Source organism: Chroicocephalus ridibundus, chromosome 4 (assembly GCF_963924245.1).
Source record: "Chroicocephalus ridibundus chromosome 4, bChrRid1.1, whole genome shotgun sequence".
Taxonomy (NCBI): Eukaryota; Metazoa; Chordata; class Aves; order Charadriiformes; family Laridae; genus Chroicocephalus; species Chroicocephalus ridibundus.
This window is the reverse complement of record NC_086287.1, coordinates 95,318,920-95,340,142: the sequence shown is the minus strand read 5'-3', so window position 1 is coordinate 95,340,142 and position 21,223 is coordinate 95,318,920. Positions and strand designations below refer to the sequence as shown.

The following is a 21,223-nucleotide window of genomic DNA, read 5'->3' as shown; positions in this document are numbered from 1 at the left end:
GTGGTAGCCACCTAATTGTCCTCTTTATATCCTTTCCCACCACAGAGGCAGGCAGCAGAAGGCTAGCTGCCTTCAGATGTGGTGAAGGAGACAGCCCTGGAGAAAGTCCAGCCTCCAGCTGAAGGGAACAAACATGGAAGACTGGCCCTGCATCAGCGCCCGTGTGGTCACGAGCGGGGCTGGATGGTGAGACGTGCCCGGTGGCTGAGTGGCAGAGGGAGCCAGTCCCTGGGGTCACTGTGGAAATCCACCCTCTCCTCTCCCAGACACAACACATTGCTTTTCTCCCGCCTGCAGCGTAACACCATGACCCCTGTGGTATGCCAGGGCAGGGAGCGTGCCAGTGGACTCTCCAGCCTTTGCAAGTCTCCAGGACCTGACACCCAGCCTGGAGCACCCGCGGGGTCCCTGGCATAAGAACATCCCAGTCCTTTTGCTGCACAGCACCGGTGCAGAGAAGCCTTCCTGGCATGAGTGGGAAGCACGGTCCTTCCCTTCCAGCTCCATTTTCTGAAGCAGCAAGAGCGGTGTTCTTCGGAGCTCCTGCTATGATGATTTATCCAGGTCACGGTGAGGACAGCTGGCTAACTGAGGTTAACAGCTTTCTCGGTTTCATTTCAAAAAGACATTAGCATGGGGGCTGTATTAAACAACGATATGCCAAATCCTGATTCATTCACCAGGAGAGCTCATGATCAGGTGGGGGACTCAGCTGACAGGCAGGGCTGTGCTGCTAGCCTTTCCTTAAAGGGCAGGACCATAACTCATGCTCCCAGTGCTAAATTACACCTGACACTCCTTGCAGGGGGCTTCTGGTACGTGCAGCCTGCTACAGGCACCCTGGGACTGTCAGCCACGGGAGCCCGAAGCCCCCAAACTGGAAATTTATCAGTAATCGTGTCTGGCTCAAAAAAAAAACAAAACCAAAAAAAAGATTGGGCCCTTCTGACTGGAAGAAGGATGATGGAAAGGAAACACGACAGAGGTCTATAAAATCAGAATTGTCACAGGGAAGGTTGCTAAAGAATGACTGATCATGGCCTCTTCCAATAAAACTACGGAAATTGTCAGGGGACAGGTTCAAAATAAGCAAAAGGAGGTGGCTCTGCATCTTACGCGGGGTTAAGCGGTGGAACTTGCTGCTCCAAGACATTGGGGAAGCTGCATAATATCTGAGTTACAAAAGAAGTTTGACAAATTATGGATGAAAATTCCTCAAGGGCTGTTAAACAAAGACTCCCGCTTGGGCTCAGGAAGCCCCTTCATCACAGAAGGTGGGCGAGCACCCGGGGGCAGTATCACAAGCTTCCCCTGTTTTTCCCAGCGTAACAGGACTTGATGTTCAGTACTTTAATTGGGAGTTTTGTAAGAGAAAGTTTAGAGCTGGGATGTTTTATCTGCCACTTTCACATCAAAACCATGCAGCTAGGCTCGGCTGAACTCGGTATCAATGGATGGAGGCATGAAGTGGGATGGGATGGGAAGGGACTAAGACAGAGTAACTGCAAGAAGAATTAGAAGTGTGATTCCCACTCTGACACGCTGTCCTTGCACAAATCAATACACGGTGACCCGTATACATACGCAGAAGAAAACGCAGGCGCGCGCTGACACACTCGCAGATTTATTTGTGCTCCGCCACTCATGCACACAGACAAAGGCACACAAACTTCCCACACCCAGCCTTCACTAGTGGGCAATCGGAAAACAGGCTCGCAACATGCAGTTCCGCCCACACGCTGCGCTGTCTCACCCCCCCCCCCAATGGGTGACTCGGCAGCAAACGGAACAAAATCTTGTTATTTTCCTTCAAATGCAATGAACGTAATAATTGCATCATATTCATATATGATGCAATATATGTTGTTCATATATATCATATTCATATGAACATACTCATTATCACCAAATTAAGTGAAACAAAATGTTTCCACTTTGAATAATAAGGGGACACCCCCCATCCCACCCCCCCAATTTTAAAAGCTGCCCTCTGAGCTGCTGCTCAGACAAACCGGCTGTGCAGAGCTCATTCCTGCTACCCGGCATGCTGGTACCCCATAGTCCAACGTCAAGAGTACCTGGTTTAGTCTTCCAGAACACTGAGAATATTTAACTATCGAGTTGTTAAAATAAACATAATTTTTCTGTCTTATGGGGTGCTGAAAGAGATTAGCAGTGGGTGCCATGGAGGACAGACTCAGGTTAAGCAAGTAACCCTGCAGTGTGCGGCGGCAGCAGCTGCACAGATTCTCAGGATCAGCTCCCCACCTCTGTTTGCCATATGGACCTGCATGACAGCTTGTGGTCGAAATCCGCTCACGGCTACAGGTGCCCGAGTGGACACGCGGCAGACAACCCAGTGGCTGAGGAGACGGGGGAGCGGCACGCTCTCCCAAGCCGGATTCACATGCAGAAGGAATACGCTGTCTGAGCAAACCGTCTGACTCCTGGCAGCTTCTGAAACAGGGGGATCAGAAGAGAGGAGCTGTAGCGGGGCAGGGGCAAACAGACCCAGCACAGGGAGGACTGGCACAAGCGCTGCCCAGCAGGCCTCCTGTCAGGTCCACAGGGCGATGAGGGTACTCCCACCCTAATCGTCTGCATGTCCTGGAGCAAACTGAGGATTTCATCCATGGCAGCGTAGCTGAACAGACCTGAACAAGGCTCGTCTCCTGGCTCACTACACGTCACTGTTACCACCAGCTCGGACAGCATTGTCCCAGGAGGCATCGTCTCTGCCGGCCACCCTGTTCCCTTCTCTCCGAGAAGGTCAGCAGCAGGAGCAACATCCAGAACATCTGTGCATTACAGCAGTCGCACCCTCAAATCAAGTGCAATCCCAGCACCTATTTACAGTCAGCAGAGCCGTAGCTGTCTCTCCGGTTCCCTGGACTTTCCCCTCCTCACTGGGAGCTGACAGACTCTACTTTCGCATCTTTAGCCCTTCCCTATGCTGCCATGTAAACAAGAACAGTAGATTATCACTGCTGCTGCGAATGCATTAAATTAAGTTCCCTTCCCAGCCTGGGCTGCCAAGCTAGAGCGGACTGGCATCTTCTCCTACCTGCTCTGAGCTTCCTCCTGCAGCTGGTGGCTGGCCTCCACGTCCTGGCTGAGCTGCGGGATCCGGCTGCATTTCTGCTCCAGTTCTGCCTGCCTCTCCCTCTGCTTGGTCTGCAGTTGATAGATCCTCTGCTCTTGAGCATCCAGCTATTGACCCGCCCAGGGAAAGAAAGAAAAAATGGAAAAAAAAATCAATTAATACTAAACGGCTTAACAAAACCCCGAACAGCACAGGCCTGATGCTGCTGGGGGTGGGGATTGTCGGGAGGAGACACCCCCCGCACACATTAGCTGCAAAAACCTGATGTTCTGGGGACAGGAAGCCAATATGGTAGGTGTGATCTGACACGCACGCCCGCGGCAGCAGTGATATGTCCAACTCGGGGAAGGCAGGGAATCTGCCGCACCGGGGTACCTGCCTCCTCTGCTCATGGAGGGGGTGTCAGACAGTCTGGGTGAGGGAGGCGAAGAAAAACTGAGCAAAACCAAAGTTATTCTAACTAATAACTAAATAACCAGCTCCTGATCCTGGCTGTGTGCTGGGGCTCTGTGCTCCCCTACCCTGCACTAAGGACCCTTCCAGGCATTGCCCCCGTGCCCGGTCCATGGAGCGGAGGGGAAGGGGAGCTCCGGTGCCCCGCAGCTTGGTCATCCACCCCTCTTGTCCTGCCTGAACAGGAGCAGGCTTTGAGGGCTCAGCATTTTCAATTCTCGTCGTCCCAGCTGTGAAGAGTTTACACAGGCAAGGAGCAGGAAAGGATCATGAATGTCAACCAAAGAGCAATTAGCATGACAAGACTAAAGTATCGATCTGCTGGAGCTAACAGTGCTGCAGCAGCCCTGCGGTGGAGCGGCTCCCTGGCCACTGACCCCGATGCCTTTGCAATGGACGTCTCAGGGATGCTGCTCGCCTTCTTCCGACAGGCGAGAGGAGCCACGGCCAGTGGGTGCAAACGTGCGGGGCAGGGGCAAAGGCTCTGCGTGGCTCCTGCCCTGCTCGTGGCAGGGCAGCAAGAGAAAACGCTGGCCGCATAGCCCAGGAATTGGTCTGCTTGGTGTTTTAAATTCAGCATTAAGAAATCCTCTGTGCTGCTGGCCAGGGGCTGCGCAATGCCTTGCCATAACCAAGGGTCCTGTGTGCAGGTGAGAACACCATGCTGCTTTTACTGCTCGGGAGTGACTGGAAGCAGCCTTGTTTCATGGGGAAAGGGGCTCTCCAGAGCTTCCTGATAACACTAACGAGGTAACGCGCCGGGGACAGACACCTCAGACATCTCACTGAGACTGGACGAGAGCAGTGCCCGTGCAGCTGCGCACAGGTGTGGGAACAAGGCAGAATGTACAAAGAACAGATTTCTAGCAGAGATCTACTGTATTCTTCTCCCCTATCAATAGGTCCCATATAGGTTATGAATCTCTTCCTACAAGTAGGAAGGACAGAGGTCCTGAGAGCTCACAGACATTGAACTGCTGTCCTGGTTTGAGGCCTTCTAGCCCAGACCCGTTGCCCTGCCCCGACCCGTGACTCACCCCCCAAGCGCAAGCAGCCCTGCTCTGGGGCACAGACACGGCTCACTGGCCTTGAAGGACCCCACGGGCCAAATGCTGGGATGGGAGGAGTGTCCCAAACTCTCTCTGGTGTCCGGCCTGGCCAGCACTGCAGGGTCCACAACGCTGCACCGAGCAGGTGCAGCCTCAGCCCTCCCACAACCATGTGTCACACGCAAACATGGCATCTGCCTGGCCACCACCAGCTCCACTCCCGCTGGCAGCTTGCCGGCCCTTGGGCAGCGCCACGCTGCCTGTGGGGCTCTCCCAAGAGACTTATCCCTTCCGGGCACATGTCCATCTGTCCTGCTGGCAGTGCCGCTGCCCCCAGCCCCCCCGAGCCCACCTGCCTGCCCGCACCCCGCGGCACCGCCGAGCACGGCTGAGCCCTGTCAGCAGCACCGTGGACGTCCTGCAACATACGCAGCAACTGAGGGGCCTAATTAATGTTCACTAACTGTCTTGCTAAACCTAGAGAGAATTTTGATATTAATTAAATGCTAACTGATTAGTAAAACATATTTACTGAAGACTGTCACCCAGCTGTCAACATTCAATAAATACATTAATAATCAATTTGCATGTAATTAACATAAAATGACATTAATGTCTACATTAAAGGTGTATTGGAGACATTGTTATTAGCGCAGTAGCCTGCGCTCCTCCAAGCTGTGTTCCGTATGCACATAACCCATTCAAACCCACAGTGAAAAAGGTTACAGCTGTCCAGCAAAATGCCCGCCAAAGAAAAAAAAGAACATGTTTAAATTCCGAGTGTGTGCAATAGTAGAGGCCATCTTTGTGCTGAACACAGGATCCAGCAGTGAAGACGGCGTGCTCTGACGAGCAAAGGACATGCTCCGGTGTCGGGCAGAGGCCTGCCAGACCCTAGGGTCACTCTTACTCTGCAGTGACAGCCGGCTTCCATTGCGACGTGAACATGGGCCAAACCGAGTACTGAAGACGTTCTGCAAATACTCGGCTTTGCCTCGGTACAAACGTATCTGAGTCTTCCCCATCTAGGAAGATTCTCCGAGACTCTTGTGTGGTGGTTTCTTCCTGTATTTGCCAGAGAACAGAACAAGCACCAGGGCACGGAGGACTTTTCACGCACCACGTCTTTCAGCCTGGCACAGACAAAACACTTTCTTCCCCCTCCCTCTCTGCCGTGTAGGGCTGCCAGGCCGTGGGGCTGACACGCTCTGCGCCGCCGCCTGCGAGCCTCGAGCCACAGCACCTGCACCGAGGTGCCACGTCCCTCTCACCGTCCCAGGCACATTTCCGCAGCAGTCCCGTGTTCCACAGCAGAGACTGGATGAACAGCCAGAAATTCCCAGCAGCTGGGAAAATGGCAAAGTCAGACATTGTCTATGGCTGGAGTCGGGGGCACAGCCCAGCTGGCTGCCATGCAGAGCAGATGAACAAAGAGATAACAAAAAGTAGTGAAGCATCTAGGGAGTGCTTGTCCTCCCAAGGAGCAGCAACATACTTAAAATCCGTGCAAGGACTTATCTCTGCGCAGCTGGCCCCAGGAACACCCTCTTGCCTGACAGCGCTCTGCCTGAGGACACGGCAAAGCCCTGAGACAGGCGGCCGAGGACCAGGCAAACCGCACAAGCAGCACAGGTCCACGGCAGAGAGGGCTGGCAGGCGCAGAACACCCTTCCCTCCCAGTAGCCCCACGACCCCAGTGCCCACCCGGCAGCACAGGGCTGCAGAGGAGCAGCGGAGCCTCCCGTCACCCCCAGCCCCAGCGCCTGCACCTCGGGGGCTGTGAGGGGCGCGCGGGGCAGGCACGGCAGCCAGGGGGGCTGCACCTCGGCACGGCCGGGTCCCAGCTCCTGCTAATGGGGGAGGCAGAGGTGCCTGCCAGGCAGCTCACAGAGGAGGCACGGGGCCCTTGGTGGAAGGATGGATATCCCCCAGCGGGCACCAGGCTGGATCGCTTCCAAAGCCTTCGGCTCACAACGCTTTATCCACTGGGCTAACCTGAGATGGATGAGAGACGGCGAGGAACTGATGTCTCCCCAGCAAGCAGGATAAACACCCCCTTCCCCCAGCTGCAAGGCAGGTGAGTGGGTTTTGGAGGCAGAATAATTCTAGCATGTTCAATGCAATGAGGCTCCCTACCAGCTCCCCAGCAACAGAAATGCCTGTGACAATAGGGGATGTCATATGGCTTCATGAAGCAGCGTCTGTCTCGGGTCTGAGTTAGCTGAAAGGATGTACATTGCTTAAAGCAGCACTGCCTGTCTGAGCTTGCCTCCTTCCCCTGCGTGCCGTTCAGAGAAAGCCCACCGTTCCTTCGTCCCCACACAGACCCACGAAGCGATTTGCTTGCAGCAGGAAAGAAGGTGGCATGTTTAGGGTGAACATCCCCCACCCCCACCCCTTCTCTTCTCATTTAAGTGGAATCAATTGTGCCATTTCTGCTTTGCTTTTCAAAAGCAATTACTTTCATGTCATTTCTACAGACATTCACAGAGAGCAAGAGAGTGAGTGCTTGATTATCCCCCCTCCCATCCCCATCCTGTGGCTTCCGCAGTGGCGGTGAAGTATTAAATTAAATGAGGTGTCTATGGAGCGGCGATGGTTTCAGGTCAGAGGCGCTATGGAAAGCTGTATGCTGCACTGCTCCTGTATATGTAAATGGATATATTAAAACCACTGATGTCAACTTGCAGCACTCATCTCCTCTGCTCTCGGGTGATCAAAGCTGATTGCAGAGGCAATTACTGCAAAGGAAAAGAAAATCACGGCCTCCTGCTCATCCCTGAGCTACCGGAGTTTAATTGCTTAGTGTAGCTGAAGCTGCCTCTCCGTCTCCCTGGTGTGCACGCACACACATGTGGGAGCAGTGCATGCCATGAAACACAGACAGGAATGGACATTTTTGGGGATGGGCAGTGAGAAGCACCCCAAGCAGGGGAAGACCGCAACATGAAAAATAATGATGCTTAAAAATGAATTAAACCACTACAGCAGGCAGGGCTGTATCTTAGCAAGCTGCTGGATCGATAACACAGGGAGAAAATCAGGGCAGCGTAATACATGCCCATAAGACAGCCTCTCTCATTCTCTACTCTTTGGTCCTAGATTCACAGTAAGACTTCTTCAGTCTTTTACAGGCTGTAGCTAATCAGGCTCCCAAATCCTTGTGACGCAGATCAGAATCGTGACCTCTGTTTTACAGCTGAAATGACTTGAAAGAAAGGTATCGGTGCCTGCCCTGAGAAGTCCTGACTCCTCACCCCGTTCTTGCCTTTGTATTTCACATGCACTTCCGCGTGAGTACCAGCAAAGGCAGGGGACATTTTAATGTAAGCACAGCGCTCGACCAAGTCACAATCAGCACGGCTTCAGAACGCAGGCTGAGGTGTGCAGCTGCGCTGCTGGTGGCGCCGGGTAACGTGGTGCTGGCCAGACTTCAGCTGTGGGATACCGACTTCACATGCTGTTCTTTCAAATGGCTTTTCTCGGTGAGGCACGCAGGGCTGGCTCAAGCCAGCTGCCTCCATGTGTGTCACCTGCCTGCTTTCCTACTACCTGCTACTCAGGCTACATACCAGCGTCCGTTCACACGCCGGTGCTACGCCGGCTCCCCGTCTCCCGCGTGGCCACGCCGTGCTGGGAGCGCGCTCTGCCCGATGCGGTGTGCTGGCTGTGTTCGTGTGCTGTCTGCACGCACGTCTGCACGTGGTCTGAGCAGGGCCGTGCAACACGTAAGACAACTGTCACTAAAGTGTTACAAGGGAGCAAGGAGGTCAATAAAGAAGATGGAGGGGGCGAACAAAAGACTTACCTTCCCACCTGAGGCAGGAACATATTTTTGTAAGAAATAACTTTGGAGAAGCATCAGGCAGCCCCTTCGCCCTGTATCTAAGCCAGCGGGCGTGGGACCTGAGGAGTGTGAGCAGGTCCTGCCTGAGCACCTGGTGCCTGCTCTGGGATTATGCACCAGCAGGCTTCTCGTTATCCCCCACTATTGCTAGAAACGATGGTGCAGAGCAGTTCCTGACATTGTACTGCTTTCTAATGGGCCTCAAGGCAGGCCCAGATATTCCGCAGGTGAAAACCCATGGACCCCACCAACTGCCGTATGCCTGAGATGGGTGAGATATGCTAGCAAAGGCTAGCAGCCTGCAGGTGGCTGGAGCACTGCAGATCGCGCACATGCGAGGGCATTCTAGACTGCGACCACATACAAATCTTGCCCACATGTTGTGTCCACACTAGGGAACAGGAGAGGGTTAGGACATGTCAGTAAGCACATGTTAGTAAACACCGTGTTAGAACTCTGCCTTGTGCCTGAATAGGTGCTGACAGCTGTGCTGCTGCTGTGTAAGCGTTTGTAGGAGTGCTGCGCTGGCCTGGCCGTAAGGAGTCTTTCGGTACAGCTATATTGGATTAAATCTCTGCAGCACCTAATGAAACAGTAAGACAGCACCTTAAGAGAGGTCCTGCTCCCCACTCAGCCCCCACGGCGCTTGCTGGAGGACCACTGGAGAGTCACCGGCTTTGGGGAGCCTGCCAGGCTGCTTGCAGGGAACAAACTGCTTGAGCAGGATGAAAAGCAACTCTTCTGTAGGAGAGCAAGAGACCCGGCTGGGGAGGAGCACGAGCTGGGACGCAGACTGGGCAGCCCGGGAGAGGAAGGCCTGCCCTCTCCGCTCCAGAGCAGCCCCCCTCCCAGGGCCCTTCCCTGCCACGGGCTGGGCTGGGGGCAGGCGCCGCCATCGTGGCAGGGTGCTGGGCAGAGGAGATGCAGCGGGTGCAAAGGCTGCATCTCGGAGTGGGACCTGCAGGGTGCCAGCCCAGAGAAGCCCGAGTGAGGGGTCTGGTCCCTGTGGGTGGAAAGCGCCCAGGAAACCTGCATCAGAGAGAGGTGCCACCAGCAGCAACCTGTGCCACCAGCAAAGCAGACAGCATCACGGTGTCACAAGGGGTAACCTGAAGGAAGGTCACAGTCAACCTTGAGACACCCGATGCTTCTCTGAGACCTAAAAGCCGCTGGAGGCATCACCTTGGAAGTGGCGGCACCACACTCACACAAGGCAACAGAGACCCCGAGACTTTATTTTCTGCTGTAATCTAATTCTCTCAAGTGGCTGCCACTCTCCTTTCAGACTCGGCTGGGCTGAGTGGCTCTGTGCGAAAGCTGTTCTCACCTGATGCCTGGGGAATGAAAGACAGACCCAGAGAAAAACAAATGCTGCAATGCATGGTCAGAACAAAAACCAGTAGCAATTCCCTCTCAGAGGCAGACGAACGGAACCACCTAATGATGAGGACAGTTCTGCCATCCCATGATTGCATTTGTGAATCACGAGTCAGGCCCCAAACAGAAAGCATTTACAAAATTACAACTGCTAAGTTACTTTTTCATCTGAATTTTTGACCCTTGAGGGTTTCACTTCTGCACTTTTCTCCTGAAGCACTGGAAAGTGAAGTAGAATTTCTTTTAAACCACAAACAAAGCCTGGGACTCTGTTCTTCCTGCTTGATTCTACAACCGGAGCTTCAAAAAACCCACAGAAAATCATGAAACCCAGAAGTGAATCCTGTGATCTGCTCAGGCTGCAGGAGCACTGGGCGCCTTCGGGAGCGCCTGCCCAGGGCCCTCCCTGCCCGCCGGGTGGGCTCTGCCACGCGTTCTCCTCCCTTCTGTGTGAATCTGTATTTTCAGCCCAAGGATGCAATTCTTTTTTTTTTATGAGCTGCCTGTCTCTTTTTGTTTAGCTGAGAGTGCTCAGAGCCCTTCCCCCACCTCCTTTTCCACTGCTGCTGCTGGTTTTATTCAATTCAACACTTGAGGGAACTGCAGATGAAATGTCTCTGAATCTAAATTGCCAGCGATAGATCTAACAGCCTTTTTCCCTCTCCCCCTCCCCAAACTCCCCTCAGACAGAATGCTCCAGCACATTGTCTCTGCCTCACTCGGCTTCAGCTGCAGAATACCAGCACCAGGACGGGAACCGACAGCGGGAGCACAAAGCTCACACCACCCTCCCCGGCACAGCGTGCGGGCAGGAGCGCGGAGCCTGCCCGGGAGGAAGGGCACCGTGACCCAAGAGGCAGAGGCCAAGTGCTGCCTGAAAGCAGCCCGCGTCCGACAGGTCCCCCCGTGGGCACGTTACATTCTGCTCACGGCCGCCTATGCGGGGCACCGCAGACAGTCACGATACACCTATTTTGCAGAGCACAGGCACGCACTGCGCTCTCCTGATGCCTAAGCTAAGCACAGGCTGCTGCAGCCAGTCTCAGTGCTGCGCACAGACATCCAAACTACAACCAGGCCCACCACGGCTGGAGGGGCAGAACAGCCTCTCGCAGCACACGTTTCCTTACAAGGCACCATGCAGAGCTTGGAGGGGCAAATCCCGACCACAACCCTGCGATCACAGCGAAGGGAGTGCCACGAGAGCTGCGGGTGCCGAGGCAGCAGCTGAGAACCCGGCCGGAGCAGGGGATCACTCTGGCATTGGCCTGAGGAGATGGGAGACCTGCTTCTTTGAGTGGGAAATGGGGGAGAACTCTCTCGCTGTTGGTAGTGCCTATGTGCCCAAGCATTCACATACTTAATATGGGGCACATGATGCCACGCAGGCAAATGGCATAGGAAAGGATAGCAAAGGACAGGAAAGGCACACATGCTTTGTTAGAGAGGGATCTAGTGCAGCTCTTGGGAAAGAACGGCACATCTCTGCAGTAAGCAGAGCACATCTGCCCCAGCCTGCACCCCACGCTGAGCTCCAAGGACTGCTGCCCAGCAGAGCAGTGCTCAAGACGGCTCTGTCCTTCAGCTCAACTTGGTGCTTCAGGGTTTGGAAATGCACCTGCAGCGTGGGGGAAGATGGGATTTCATACCCCTCAGGAACGGATGCTTCTTCTCCAGTGCCTCAAGGCAGAGCTATGCCAGTGAACCCGTGGGGTCAGGAAAGCTCCCCCCAGTCCTGCTGCTGCTTTCATCGCACTCGTGCTTTTGGAGAGGGGGTAGGAATGACACGCTCAGTGCATGCCCAGAGCCTGAGGCATGTGAGCACGTCCTGAGCGTGGGGTACAGGGCAGAGGAGAGCTTTCCTTGCAAACTCCTGCAGCCTCTGGACACACTGCTGGCAGCAGTGGCATCGGCTGTAGGGTTGGAAGGAAGAAATGCCCTTGCCACAGTGCTGCCCGGCCCCCCCGGGTTCACCCACAGCCTCTGCAGTGATGAGTGTGTCCGGTGGGGTGGTGGAAATGGCATCAAGTTCTTTGCTAAGGGAGATCTGCATAACTCTCTGCTTCCATTTGAGTGACCTTTCATTTTGTCCAGTTCAATGTTTGGCATTTGTTCATGCTGTCTGGAGAAGCTTTGATTAAATCTACTAATTTTCAGCTGAGCTTTTTCTTTCCATAGGGCAAACCCTTGACCCGAGAGCATAGAAAAGTGGTCAAAAGGAAAAATAACAAGGCAAAGAGGAAGAAGGGGTAAAAGCTGGGGGACAGAGGAATTAAAAGCTTGAAGGAGTCAAGGGAAGAGACTTCTGCAGCAGTCCTGCCATACGGCTTCCTCTGCAGAGCTCAGACTCACGGCAAGACCTGTGGTTCCCCGCTGTGCCTGCCCACGCTGCTGGAGCTGCTCTGCTGGGCGAGAGAACCGGGTTTCGACCATGCCCCTAAACCTGCTCCTTGGCAGAGATGGGGGAGAGCTGGATGGCAGTGCTTCCATTTCTGTGCGAGGGTACAGAGGCACTGAGGTCTCCCACAACCACGTGTTACGAATGGAGGCCGTGGGGCTGACACTGGCAGCGAGCGCTCAGCAGGGAGATGCAGATGTGGGACGTTTCAGCATGTTAAACCGTGCCAAGAGGACAGGTAGGGCAGAGAGAAGACTGGAGAGAGCTGCGGCCTTTTTCTTTGTAGGCAAGCACAGATCTAGGCGCTATGCCAGCCAGGGTTTGCATGCCCCTTCTTGCATTCATGACACCCACAGGGCTCTGCCTGGGAATATCTGATCCATTCCCCAAGATCTGAAACTGGACTGGGTACAGAGCTACAGTTACAGCCACACAGATGCACGGATAAATGCCATCACCTTTGGTGCTGGGGAAATTAAATGCTTTTTGCCCTTGGCTGCAGAGAAAAATATTAAAATGTAGGCAGAATATTATTGAAACAATAAATATATTTTTCTGAGTGTAGAGACAGAAAGCGAAACGTTAACTATAGGAGGTATGAAATTCTTCACTAATCTCAAAAGCCTGGTAATCCTGAAACCTAAAGACAACAGCTTAAAAATGTCAACTTTGCAATTTCAATATTATTTTAAGAATAAGAGCAGTTGGCGTGTTTACTCCACAATTGTAAACGACACCCATTTCCACTCAGATATTAAAAAACTCAACTGACCTCTATCCTCCTCGCCAAGTCCTTCAGTCCTATCTGAAATCCATTTGTAATGCACAGATGGTCAGTATAAAAATCTCCCTCATAATGAAAGCATATGTTGAGAACAAAAGCAAATAAATGGGGTATAAAAATAAACATACCAAGAGGCATCATGCTGACTGCATTATAGATTTTCATATTTAATTAACAGAAAATCTGCCTTTGGGTATCTGTCATAAGAACAGAGTCCTGCTGTGGAATCTCGGCCTGTCTAGGGTCTGTAACAGAGCTGGTCGCTGCGGTATCTGTGCTCCCAGATGGGGCTGGATCCTCTGGCTGGTCCCGATGCTGCTGTCGCCTGGTCTTGGTGAGGAGTGGTGCCGCAGCCCGTGGTGCCAGGCAGTGATACGCGTCTCCAGGGCTCCGTGGGGTGCCTGACACAGGTCATGAGTGGCACATGCCACAGCGGCCTCTGGAGCAGCAGCAGTGTCCTGGACAGCAGTGGGGAGGTGGAGGAACCAAAGGACGGGGCGTTGCAGAGCACAGTCCTGCCAGCCCAGTGGGGCACACACGTACTACCACCGTTCTCTCAAATGGGGAAACTGAGGTCCAGAAAGGTTTCAGAGACTCGCGCAATACCACACTGGGACTCAGCGTAGCCTCGTACAATGGCTGGCTTCTGTCCTATCTGTGACACTGCATTGTCCTGTCGCAAAACCTGTCCCCCTCGTTGCCTCCACCTAGTAATCCTGCTCCTGTAACGCTCGCCTCCTGGGCTTCAGAAGGAAAGACCCAACAAAAATGTTAGTGCTGCTTGGAACAACTAATGTCTCTCCCTTCCTGGGAAGGGGTGGGAGATGTGCAGGGAGCATTGCACTGTCACGAGAGGAGAGGTTTGTGGGGGGCAGTATAAGCAGGAACCAGCTTCAGCAAAGCAAATCTGGGATCTATGTGAAAATGTGGGAGGAAGCAGAGCGCAGGAGGAAATGGTGCATTAAATTCTGCTGTTACTTATAAAGCTCTTTGTATATGTCTCTTCCACAAGTTAGCAATTCATAGTATTAAATGTTGTGCAATTAGATTTTCAAGTGTTCTGCAGTAGAGCGAACTGAGGGATAGGGAAAGACAGGGGACAGAGCCCCATCCCCAGGTACAGCCGCAAGAGCAGCAACAGGCGCCAGCGTCTGTGTGCCGACTGGCCCATGGCTCGTCCCTCGGCATGTCAGCCTGACGAGTTGGTCCAGTACAGATTTCGACAGAAATCTGGTTTGTTATCTGAAATGAGAGCTCACTCTTCACAAGAGATTTTCTGCAGTAGGGCTGCCATGGATCCAGGCATTTTTACAGCTGCCACGAGGAATAATCAGACAGCCCTGCCTGGTGTGAAGCGCTAGAAAGGGAACTGCTGGGGAGATGCTGCGCGTGTGAAAAGGAGTGGAAAAAGGATCATAAGGCAATGTCTGAATACCACCAAGACACAATCTCTCTGGCAGATCTCTGAATTCCCTCCTCAATGGAAAATTCAAGGTTTTTTGATAAAACAAGAAATCTACAAGTAGGCAGCTCAGAATACAGAAATCTTCCCTGCCCAATGTTCCTGCCTCACTGTATGAAGGGTGTAGACATGTTCCTCCCACCACTTATCTCCTCTTACTGCAGCATCCCTCATCTCCAGCCAGCATATCAGGTGATGACACATGAAATACAGGTTGTTGGGCACACTCTGAACTGACAGGCACATGGTCTGGTTTTCAGAAGCGATGGATCTCTGCAGCTCCCATAAGCATCAGTTGGGTTTACAAAGCCCTGGATGCTGAGGGAAGCAGAAGCTGTAAAATAACTACACTCTTCATTGACGTGCGCGCCCACTCCCATGTAAGTGAGGGGAAGCCCAGAAAAAGAAGATAAAAGACAGGCTGTGCACAAAGAGGAGCACAGCAAGTCAGGACAGTAACTGTCTGACATGGAGGTGCTGCTCCTGGGACTGTGCTGTGGTCTGCAGCAAGCACTTCTGCTGCACTTGACTCTCTACCTCAGAGTCCTTTACGGAGGTTTCGTGATGAAAACTCGACTGAACAAGACCCTGAGTATCCTTACCTAACTTTGAGGTTAGTCCTGCTTTGAGCAGGAGGTTGGACTGCAGACCTCATGAAGTCCTTTCCAACTTCTAGTATTCTGTGATTTTCTGATTCTAATTCTTAATTAATGCTAAATAATACAATTGAATGGGATTAACAAAGACTTACTATAATGCCTCATGTGACTGAAATATTAACATAGCAGGTTAATAGCAGTTCCTCAGAAGAATGCTGTTAACTGCACCAGTTCAAGGCATTGTGCAAAGGAAGCACGATGGGTGTGTGAAATGAAGTCAGCTAAACCATGAGCCCCACAGCTCCAGACGACAAATACAAACAGGAACCACCAGATTTCTAGGGACAAGTATGAAAGGAGGAGTAAGTAGAGAGAAAAAATAGGAAAGACACAACATGAGGTGCAAGCAAGAAAGGAAATCAAAAGTGGCAAGTATGCATTTACTGGAAAGACTAAGAAAAGGGCTGGATTGCTCCTCCATAGAACGGTACAATTATTGACATATGATGCTAAGAAGGCCAGTCTTTCATATCTTCTTGTTCCAGTCTCCAGTCTAAAAGGTCGACAGCAAAAGATGGCCATCACAGTTACTATCAAGGACAAAGAGGCAGGATTTCAGACTCAAACAGGTATGGTGTGCAGTTATAGGTTAGATATTTTCAACCTATCCGGGTCTATGGAATCCCAGTGTAGGGTATGTAAAGAATTGACTGAATCAGTTTAAGAGCACTTAAGACCTCATGAACTACTGTAAGACAACAGCAAACATAGTGTCTGTCTATAAAAAGGGGGTAGAGGAAAAAGAAGTCAGAGCATTATAGATCAGTCAGCTTAGCTTCAATTTCTGACAAACCGGTAATTAAACAATTTGTAAGCACCTGAATGATAACAAGGAGATGGCTAACAACCAGCGTGGATTTGTCAATAAAAAAATCTTCTCTAATCTATCTAAGTTCCTTCCACAAAATGGTAAAAGGTTGTAGATAGAAGAGATACAACACAGGTCATATATCTTGACCTTATAAAAGTTTCTGATGCAGTCTTACATAGCCTCCTTTTAAGCAAGTTAAAGAAACATGATTTGGATAAAAATACTATTAGATAAGGTACAAAGGTAACTTAGCTGCAAAACCTGTTGAAGAGCCCCATCACATAAATAGTTATCAGTGATTCGTTGTCAAAATGGAAGGATGTACCCATAGCTTTTGAAGGGCTTGCTCTTTTTTGTGCTGGGGATTATTAGCAGTGTAGGTGATGGAATAGAGAATGTTAGTTACACTTGCAAATGACAAGTCTAGGTGGAACTGCAAGATTATTGGAAGACGGGACTTAAAACCTCCTAAACTGGAGAAATAAGCTGGGAGAATAAAGTGAAATTCAACAGAGAGGAGTGCAAGGTCTACACAGGCAGGAATCACTGCTGCGTACAGAGAGTATCAACAGGTGCTGGGTAGGAGCTTATGAAGTGGGGCTAGTACTACAGTGGACTCATACAAATGCAAGCCAATGGTATTGCACTGTTGTGAAAAAGGAAAAGGTTCTACTGGATGCATGAACAAGACACGTGAAGTCATCTGCATGTCTGATCCCCAGCTGAAGCACGGTGTCCAGTTTGGGGAACCACACTTCAAAGGATTGGTGGACCAGCTAGATAAATGCCAGGGGTGAAAAGTGCAAATGAACTGAGATCTGGAAACATGACCCCTAAGGGAGGAGTGAAGGAGTTCAAATGATTTAGCTTGCAGAAAGAACAACTGAAGGAATCATCTCTTCAAACAAATAAAACCATGACTCCTGCAAACAGCAAGAATGTAATCCTTTCCCCATGCCAGTGAGAGAAAGCACAGATAGTAATGGTCTTAAATTACTTTAGGTGAGAGATTAAGAAAAGCTCTTTAGAGGAAAGGATAGTTTGAACTGGAATTCATTGTCTCGGGCTGCAAGTCCGTGAGGTCTCCATCCTCAGAAGCCTTCAAGGCTAGATTATACACCACACCTGTCAGGAATACCGCACTTGAGAGAATGGGGATGGACAGGTAGCTCCTCACACGCTGCTTGTGTAGCCCTGCTTTTCTGTCACCCTGTAGCCACGCAGGAAGAACTTGCTTTCTAAGTAGGTGTAGCTGAGGCAACTGCGGAAATGTGTCATGCTCCAAACAGCCGAGTCCTAGCGAAAGAGGGCAGGAGCTCTCTTCTTACGGGAAGGCAAAGAGCTGGTACTCCCCTAACAGTGAATTCGCAAGGACTTTTGTGTCTGAGCTAAATCCAATGCCTAAGTGCAGCGCAAAGAGTGTCTCTTCTGACAACTCAGTGCCTGAGCCAGAGGAAGCCTGGTTTGTGCTACAGCAGACATGCAGATGATGTCACTAGTGTGACAGCATCACAATCTCAGAAACGTCTCCTCTAATTAAAGATGCCATTTTAAAATGCTCAGGACAGTTTATTCAGGATTGCTGAGGATCCCTCTTCCATGAGAGCTTTCAGACTGCAAAGAGCAGCTACAGGATGAGAAGCACAAATGCAGCTCTCCCTAAGCAGGGTGCTATGAGACAGTAAAATCACAGGTATTATTTGCAATATCTTTGTCTGCTTTTTCTGCAAGCTCGAGGAATGCGGGCAACCTTAACTGTTACTGCAAGCACAAAGCTAGTGTGCAGCACTGGAAACTACGGCACAGGGACAAAGAGCTGGGTTTCTCACCTGGAGAGCAAGTTCCAGTACAACATCCAGAAGATCAGAGAGCTCATTGGCTTCTAGCATTTCCTACTGTATTTCAAAAGGACTCCACAGGCTGTTTCAAGCCATGATTATAGAAGACATCTCATTCACAGGTTTACAGAAATTTAGATGTCTCATTTTGTAGTTGTTCTTGAGGGGGACTTGAGGGGGACAGGAGATGTTTGTCTCTCAGGAAGACTGGGGAATGTCTCCAGCAGTAGGCTCCCAAATTAGAGCAGAAGCTTTAGGTTCTGAACAGAGAAAATTTCTTGGCCTCTTATTTCTCCTCCAGCAAAACCTAGGGTTTTTCTCATCTTTTAGATAAAAGTTTGGGAAAAGCAGTCAGCAGTGAACTGGTGCAAATCAGAAAGGAATGCATAATTTTTTTGCGGTGGTCATCACACATCAGTCAGTCTACGTGTGGCACAGAACTCAGGAAATTCAGGTTTATGAAATCTTTATATTTTACACTGGAATGCTGGCTCATTTCCCCTTCACCATAAGCAAAGATCTTAAAAATATAACTGCTCGTGCCAAGGTCCTGGTGGCTACAGTAATGTTACTGCCAAGCTCCAAGCCAGAATAATTTCTGCTGGAAGATCATTGACACAAAAATCAACTCAGTTGCTAAGTGGCTAGGTGCAGAACATCAATGAAAAGGGCCTCCGATACACCAGCTGGTTTTCATGTCCTTACCAATGCCATAAGACAGTCCTGATGCACACAACTGTGTCTCCACTGAAGCAGCTGTGGACTCCTGTCTGCTCCACTGACCAACTATGTGACTGCAGGCAAGTCATTCTGTAACCTTGTGCCGAGACACTGAATCATAAGCGGGAATTTCACTGGAAAACCTTCAAGAAAATTCTTATCAATCTATCTTGAGATTTCCTGAGGAAACAAATTCCCCAGCTCTTCTCCAAGGAAACATTTAAGATGCAAATATGTGGAAAGTGGAAGATTTGATACACATGGCTGTATCATCCCTGCAGTTCATGGGAATGCCTGTAAAGTCGGGCTCATTCAGCGGAGACCGCGAACGTGCAGAAAAAACCAAAGGTAAAGGCTGTGGCTTTTGAAGGTGGTGCCAATGCATTTGTGGTTTGCTCTAGGGACAACTGAGGCATGCCTGTCAGTACCAAGGACCCCACGGTACCCTGATGAAGAAATACACAGCATTTAGAAACACTGTAAGAGAAACCTGTTTTGTGAACATGTTGCAGACGTGATGCAGAGCCCCACTTCACCCACTTCCATGGCTGTGGCTTTAGCTAGAAAACAAAACTCAGCTTAAGCCTCCTGGCCAGACTCGATGAGCTATCTCCCAAAAATTGCCCACCACATGCCAGACATTCCCAATCCTGCAACTCAGCAGAAGCCCTCATGAAAACAGCTCTTCTGAGAGGACAAAGTATCCCAAACACATGCTACCGCTTACTAAACACTCCATTGAACCCCTGCTCCTGTACCCAGGAGGACTTACTTGTCTTGAGCATGACTTGCCGCTGAGATAGTGTGACTCAAGCTAAAGAAAACAGATGGGGCCTGCAGGCTGTGAAAGCAGACCGCAAGAAAAAAGCTTCAGGGTAGCACAATGCAGCAAAGAAAAGACACTGGTCTTACTGGGGCTAAAAAGATGCTCTGTCAAACACCCGGGCCGAGAGAGTGCCCGGGATGAGAGGGCCAGCGCGGTGGCCATGGCAGGTGCCCCTCGCTGCACCTGGAGCGTGCAAGTACAGCCAGCGCCGAGTCCCAGGGAAGCGGCAGCAGCCGGTTCCAGCAGCATCAGCCCTGCAGGCTCAGGGCTGGCAGCGGAGCCCCTGCCCTGTGCCCCTGGGCTGGGCTCTCTGTGGCCGTGGCTGCCCAGGCAGCAGTCTGAGAGCGGGCTCCAAAGAGCTTCAGGTGGTGGCGAGGCTCTGCGGCACAGGCGGCTCCCCAGAACCTCACCAGTCATCGCTGACGGGAGGTTTAGAGGCGAGATGAGAAAATATCACACAGATAAAAGGAGAAGATAGGAGGAAAACCTTAACCTCACTCTACAAATCATAACAGCTTTGTCAAAATAAAAGTCAGAGCTAAATCCTCCCACTGCACACCTTCTCACTCTGGAAACCGGTCAAGCACAGACATTTTCTATTAGCTGCAAACTCTGCACACATAAAGGAGAGACTCTAGCATAGTATCTGCACAATAGCACCTCCATGCAAACACTATGCCAGTAATGGGAAATTTTCATGATGTAAAGCAGCAAGGTCACACAATGTGTCCAGGCAGCCCTTGGAAAGGCACAGTCTCTCCAGATATTACAGAGGAAAGCTCGGAATTGCTCTTGGTTCATTAGGCTTTGCCTGAGGGGTTTTCTTCCACTATTAACTACAAACAAGGTTCAGGTTCTTGTTACTCAGTTTCGTGCATGCAATGCAAAAAGGTGAAGGGGAGGGTTTACCAAGCGTCATTTGTAAATATGCTAAGACAATTCAGATAGGTTTTTAAAATCCATCAGACATCCTGTGTAGTAAGTCACCTTAAACAAGAACATTGAAAAAGCTTTGTCAATACAGTGGCGTCGTTTTCAGCACAGAAATTTTACATCAACGTTGGCGAAGAGTCTGTGCATAAATTACACGTAGCAGAACAGACAGTGCAATTTCCTTCCCTCTAGGCTCCGACACTACGTTCCCCTGCAGCCTGCCTGTTTCTCCCAGCTTTATGACCCCGATGAGATGAGCTCTCACTGTTTTTTTCCTTGTTACATTTCGATATTTCAAAGCATGGCCTGCTTCTCACTCCCATCTCCCTGCTCCACATTATTAATGAATTGGAAAGCAGACATCATTAGTTTTTGGAGACCATTTCTTTTAAAATTTACAGAACCCTTCATCTGAATCCCCAGAGCCAGTCTGCTGTTCTCATCTTAGAATCTTATTAGCATCATATCTCCTGGATCCTGCCATGCAAACTGCATTGCTATGCACTTTCTAGCACTTGACCCTTTTGCGGACGGAATTAATTTCCTCTTTGAAGAAAGAGCAGCATGCTGTTGTGCTTGTTAAAGAAAGAAAACTCAAGCTAGAAGACAGGAAACAAGCAGAGGATATTCCCAGTTAAATACAGGCCACTATAAAGGTTTATATAGGCAGGTTGAGAAAGAGAAAGATTGGTCAAAAGAAATAATAGACCGATGACGGTTATTACCAGAAACATCTTCCAAAAGAGCATGCAAATAAACCAATTGACAATACTCACTGGGAATTTCTGGTTTTATGGCACACTCCTTTTTAACAGCATTGCCTTTGTCTGCAACCCTCTGCATCCTCCACCTGTTTCTGTATGCAACATACCCTCAGACTTTTGGTTGTAGAATTAATGTGAATTATACAAAGAATTAGAATTTGCTCCCTGCTTGGGCAGTGAAAAGATGCCCAAGCTGTAT

General features: G+C 50.6%; 1 protein-coding gene across 6 annotated transcripts in view; it reads right to left on the bottom strand.

The window, feature by feature from the left end:
• LOC134515692 (uncharacterized) overlaps positions 1 to 21,223 on the bottom strand; it is a 128,883-nt gene that overhangs the window by 15,574 nt on the left and 92,086 nt on the right. For 3 of the 6 annotated variants that reach the window (XM_063334936.1, XM_063334938.1, XM_063334937.1), the window contains 2 exons: positions 3,065 to 3,210; positions 1,900 to 2,457 (listed from right to left, as the gene is read on the bottom strand). In XM_063334936.1, coding sequence (XP_063191006.1) covers positions 1,977 to 2,457; positions 3,065 to 3,210 — 627 coding nt within the window. In that variant the 3' untranslated portion in view covers positions 1,900 to 1,976. Of the gene's footprint in view, positions 1 to 1,899; positions 2,954 to 3,064; positions 3,211 to 21,223 lie in introns of those variants that run through there. The other 3 variants (XM_063334941.1, XM_063334940.1, XR_010071074.1) reach the window with 2 other exon arrangements.